We start from the raw sequence: 5,339 nt of genomic DNA, 5'->3' as shown, positions 1-5,339 counted from the left end.
AGAGGGCGGGGGCCCGTGCTTACTGTGTGGCAGGAACCTTCCAGACTTTCTTCCACTTGTCCTCAGAGCGGCCTGGGGAGGCAGCTAGAATCCTGGTTTTATAAAATATTAACAGGCCTGAGCCTCAGAGTCCTGCGCGTGCCCGAGGTCAGAAGCTGTGACCCCAGAAAGCCATCCTGAACTTAAGGAGCCGGTAGCATTTGGAAGCCCTTCACCTTGGCCCTGCACTGCCCCTCGTCGGCAGGCCCGGCCCTAGCCTGGCTCCCAGGTGGCAGGTGGGGACTTGTCCTGCGTCTGTGTGGAGTGAGAGGAAAGAAAATGTGTCCTTGGGGGAAGGGAGTGCCTTGCTGGCATGCGCCGGGCTGGGAGCCAGCAGGAAGCGTGTGGGCCCTCAGCCGCCCAGATCCCCTCTGGCCACCATCCTCCCTGGATGGTGTCTGGAAGCTCCTGGCTCCCCCACTCTCGCAATTCCGAATCTCCTCTTTTCACCTAGATTAGGCGAAGAGGAGCCTCTGGTGAAGATCAGGCCGGTTGGGATATTTGATCTTGTTTTTTTTCAGAAATGTTTTGAAATTCAATAAGCTGAATATACAGTTGAGTAGGGTCTGACCATCATAGGTTCAGGATGGAGGGGAGATCAAAAGGGATTTAAAAAATATATGTTTTTGCCCTGGCTGGTTTGGCTCAGTGGATAGAGCATCAGCCTGTGGAGTGAAGGGTCCCCAGGTTTGATTCCATTCAAAGGCATATGACTGGGTTTTGGGCTCGATCCCCAGTAGGGGGCATGCAGGAGGCAGCCGATCAATGATTCTCTCTCATCGTTGATGTTTCTCTCTCTCTCTCCCTCTCCTTTCCTCTCTGAAATCAATAAAGACATATATTTAAACAATATATTTAATAAATATATGTTTTTATTGATTTCAGAGAGGAAAGGAGAGGAAGAGAGAGATAGATGAGAGAGAATCATTGGTGGGCTGCCTCCTGCATGCCCCACACTGGGGATCAAGCCCTCAACCCGGGCATATGCCCTGACCTGGAATTGAACCATGACCTCCTGGTTCATAGGTCGACGCTCAACCACGGAGCTACACCTGCCAGACAAAATGGGATTTTTAGCGGCATCTGGTACAACCTCCTGGTGTTGGAAGTGAGGAACCACGGTCCTTCTCGGGGTCACACCACATCTGAGGAGAAGTGGGTGCTTCTGGATTCAGGGTGCAGATTCTCTGCCCCCACGGGCCAGGTGCGGGCCCTGCCTGTCAGGTGGTCACTTAGAGGGGTGCCATCTCAGTGTGGAAGGCGTTCTGAGCAGTGGCTCAGGGTCCCTGGCTGAGCTGGGCTGCAGGGTCAGGGGAAAGTGCATTGGTTTAGAAGCTGGAGACGCCAGCTGGGGGACTGTCCAGGCCCCTCCCTCTCCTGAGCCTCAGTGACTCCTCTGTTCCTCTCCGAGGGGTGTATGTCTCACTCACCCCCAGATTCCTCTTTCACACTGTACTGTGACCCCCTCACTCCTCAGTTCCTGCTCCCTGCAGGTGAGAACGCAAGCCGGGTACGCACTGACCCCCTAGCACGCCCTGTCAGTCTGTGCGCCTTTCCTGTAATCTCAAGTAAGGTCTGGCCATCGCAGCTTTATGGACGTGAGTTGGATCGTCTTCAACCCTCTGCAGAAGGCTCTGCATCTCCGGGGTGGCTGACTTCCCAGCAGCCGTGGCTCTCCGCCTGTCAGCACATCCTCTGAATTCCCAGTTGTTTTGCTCTCGCAACTGGGAGGTGGTGGAGTGCGAGTTTGCCGGAGAATTCATTTCGGTGCAGGTTAAGTTGGAGGCCGGTAGTCAGCTGCTGGGGATGATCGGGCAGGTGTTTGGAGAACAAGCAACCCCCGGTGGGGGTGGGGAGGTCAGGAGGCCCGAGGTGCATCAACCTACCTCCTGCCTTGTCACCCATGGTCTCACTTGCAGGAGAGTGGCGCTTGTTTAAGACGTTGAAGGGACTTTCCGAGTGGGCTGCATCAGGTGAAGCGAGTTCCTGCTGCACCCTTGGGTGCCACACGCAGTGACTGACCTTCTCTCTCGGCCCCCGTCTCTAGAACCTGGGGTTCCCTTGGACCCCTGCGTGTTCCCTTTCCATATCTCTGCCTGGGGTTTTCTTTGGTGGAGATTTCTTACATCAGTGTCAATGCTGTGAGTTCAATGGCAGGAAACTTGAGTGAGACCTACATGTGACAATGCCTCGCTTGTCCAAGTCTTTCCTTACGGGGTGAGTTTAATGGAGGGTGAGATCTTGAATGGATTGGATCCCGCAGGGCAAAAATTCGGATTTCTAGACCCTGTTGTCAATCAAGATAGTTTTCGATATTTCCCTGCTGAATGGTATGGGGCGGGGGTGTGTCTGAGTTTCTTTCTGTACGACCCCTTTCGGCTCTTATACAGGATGCGCACTTGCTAGAACCTCAGATGGTCTGAATTATGCATCAGATCTTCGTGCCTGTCAAGGTAGTGATGCATTTCCTCGGCCTGGCAGCTGAAGTCAGAAGTGCACCTCAAGCCCTCGCCGGTTTGGCTCAGTAAATAGAGCGTCAGCCTGTCGACTGAAGGGTTCAGGGTTCGATTCTGGTCAAGGACACATGCCCGGGTTGCGGGCTCGGTCCCCAGTAGGGGGCATGCAGGAGGCAGCCGATCAATGATTCTCTCTCATGATGTTTTTATCTCTCTCTCCCTCTTCCTTCCTCTTTGAAGTTTATAAAAAAAAAAAAAGAAGTGCATCCCAGGTGCGCGATTCCTTATGGAATCAAAGTTACAGTCAGTTTCTTATTGAAAGCTCTCACTTTTCACGGTAGTGCTTCCCTCAAAAATCGGTAAATAATCAAGCTCCATGGAACTGAAGTTCACTCATCCTATAAGCATTATCAGGCAGTAACAAAACTTTAAAAATGTGTTTCTCCCTCAGCCGCATTGCTGTTTATAAATGACATAGACAGGGCAGGCTTGTTCAAGTCTTCAGCCGGGACCCCGTCTCTTTATTCTGGACGTAGGGCTTGCTTGTTGCCCAAGTCCGCGAACGAGCTGGGGGGGTTTCCAGGGTGGGTGTGTTGGGAACATGTTAACTCTGTCCTTTAAAATCAGAGTCATTGGAGTAAAGTGTCCCATGGCTTTTGGGAACTGGGTCTCCTCCAGGCTACTGTCGTTACTATGTGAGGGGCGTCTAGAGACATACTGGTGTCCCGGGGGAAGTAAAGTGTCCCATGGCTTTTGGGAACTGGGTCTCCTCCAGGCTACTGTCGTTACTATGTGAGGGGCGTCTAGGGTCATACTGGTGCCCCGGGGGGCGGGGGGGGGCCGGCACTTGTCATCTTGTTTGGGTGTGTGACTGGGGAGCTCACAGAGATCATGGCTGTTGCTTTTGTTCTCACCCTGGCCCGTAGTTGTATCAACATGCCTTCCGTCCTGCTGCTGGAAGCCATCTGCATTTGCCTGTTGGCGGGAGGTAAGTTTTTGTTGGGGGGCAGAGGGTTGAGGGCTTTGGTTTGTGTCACATCCTGTCGATGTTAACGTCGAAAGCTCTGTTGAATGCCTCTGTGTGTCTCCATTTCATGGCCACCTGCCCGGCCTAAGCCCCATCCCCTCAGGCTTGGGCCACTGCAGCGGCCTCCTGACGGGCCTCCCTGGGTCTCCTCCAGCTCATTCTCCTCCGCACACCCACCATTTCAAAATGCAAATCTTGGCACATCTGGATTCCTCTCCACTTCTACTTCTTGCCTGAAACTTTTCAGTGATGTCCCATTGCTCTTAGAGGCCCGGCCTGATCAGACCCCATAGCCACCTTTTGTCCTCTCCGGTGTCCCCTCCCCACCCTTTGTGCTGCAGGCCACACCCCTTCCTGCCCAGCATCCTTGCTCCCTCCTGCTGTAGGCCTATCCCCCACACTGCTACTCTGGTAAACTCCTACTCATCTTCAGCACCTAGCACAGTTCCTCCTGGACCCCAGATCGGGGCAGATCCTCTGTTAAAACCCCTGTAGCCTTGGTTCCTATGAGATGTAGCACTTAACACAGATGAGTTTGTTTCTGTGTGAATCCTTTGAAGTCAGTATCCACCAGATACAAGCTCCATGAGAAAGAGACCCTGCATAGTCCTCATTCACTACTGTGGAGTGTCTCTGCCTGGAATGACTGCTTCTGGTGTCTTCTCTCCTAGCACCCCCTTCCCTCCCTCTTCAGGAAGTCCACGTGAGCAGGGAGACCCTGGGGAAGATTTCAGCTGCCAGCAAAAGTAAGCCCATGTCTTATTCAGCCCTCTAAGCGCCCACTGCAGACCCAGGGGAAACCACGTCACTGCAGACAGTGTCCACCCCGCTCCCGTCTTCCTTTCACGCTGTGGCCAATCATTTCCCCAAAACGGGCCCGACCAAGTCCCTCTCCTGGGTAAAACCTTTGGTAAATTCCTGTTGCCAAATTTCATTTTAAAATTTATTTTTCAATTACAGTTTACTTTCAATGCTAGTTTGTATTGGTTTCAGGTGCACAGCATAGTAGTTAGACAGTCATATACTTTACAAAGTGTTCCCCCTGGTATTTCCAGTACCCACCTGGCCCCATACATAGTTATCGCAATATTGTTGACTCTACACCTGTATTCCCTATGCTGTACTTTACGTCCCCTTGACTATTTTGTAACTACCAATCTGGACTTTCTTTTTTTAAAATACATTTTTATTTATTTCAGAGAGGAAGGGAGGCACAGTTCCTCCTGGACCCCAGATCGGGGCAGATCCTCTGTTAAAACCCCTGTAGCCTTGGTTCCTATGAGATGTAGCACTTAACACAGATGAGTTTGTTTCTGTGTGAATCCTTTGAAGTCAGTATCCACCAGATACAAGCTCCATGAGAAAGAGACCCTGCATAGTCCTCATTCACTACTGTGGAGTGTCTCTGCCTGGAATGACTGCTTCTGGTGTCTTCTCTCCTAGCACCCCCTTCCCTCCCTCTTCAGGAAGTCCACGTGAGCAGGGAGACCCTGGGGAAGATTTCAGCTGCCAGCAAAAGTAAGCCCATGTCTTATTCAGCCCTCTAAGCGCCCACTGCAGACCCAGGGGAAACCACGTCACTGCAGACAGTGTCCACCCCGCTCCCGTCTTCCTTTCACGCTGTGGCCAATCATTTCCCCAAAACGGGCCCGACCAAGTCCCTCTCCTGGGTAAAACCTTTGGTAAATTCCTGTTGCCAAATTTCATTTTAAAATTTATTTTTCAATTACAGTTTACTTTCAATCTAGTTTGTAATTGGTTTCAGGTGCACAGCATAGTAGTTAGACAGTCATATACTTTACAAAGTGTTCCCCCTG

At 51.8% G+C, this 5,339-nt stretch overlaps 1 protein-coding gene across 1 annotated transcript in view; it reads left to right on the top strand.

Annotated features, from left to right (window-relative positions):
• Positions 1 to 3,372: 3,372 nt before the first annotated feature.
• The window catches only part of VWA2 (von Willebrand factor A domain containing 2), a 28,952-nt gene continuing 26,985 nt past the window's right edge, over positions 3,373 to 5,339 (top strand). The window contains exons 1-2 of the mRNA XM_014546409.1: positions 3,373 to 3,483; positions 4,194 to 4,268. Of these exons, the coding sequence (XP_014401895.1) occupies positions 3,387 to 3,483; positions 4,194 to 4,268 (172 nt within the window). The 5' untranslated portion in view covers positions 3,373 to 3,386. The remainder of the gene's footprint in view (positions 3,484 to 4,193; positions 4,269 to 5,339) is intronic.

Source organism: Myotis brandtii, unplaced genomic scaffold (assembly GCF_000412655.1).
Source record: "Myotis brandtii unplaced genomic scaffold, ASM41265v1 scaffold441, whole genome shotgun sequence".
Lineage (NCBI taxonomy): Eukaryota > Metazoa > Chordata > Mammalia > Chiroptera > Vespertilionidae > Myotis > Myotis brandtii.
The sequence above is the reverse complement of the archived record's forward strand: the minus strand, read 5'-3'. Positions and strand labels throughout refer to the sequence as shown.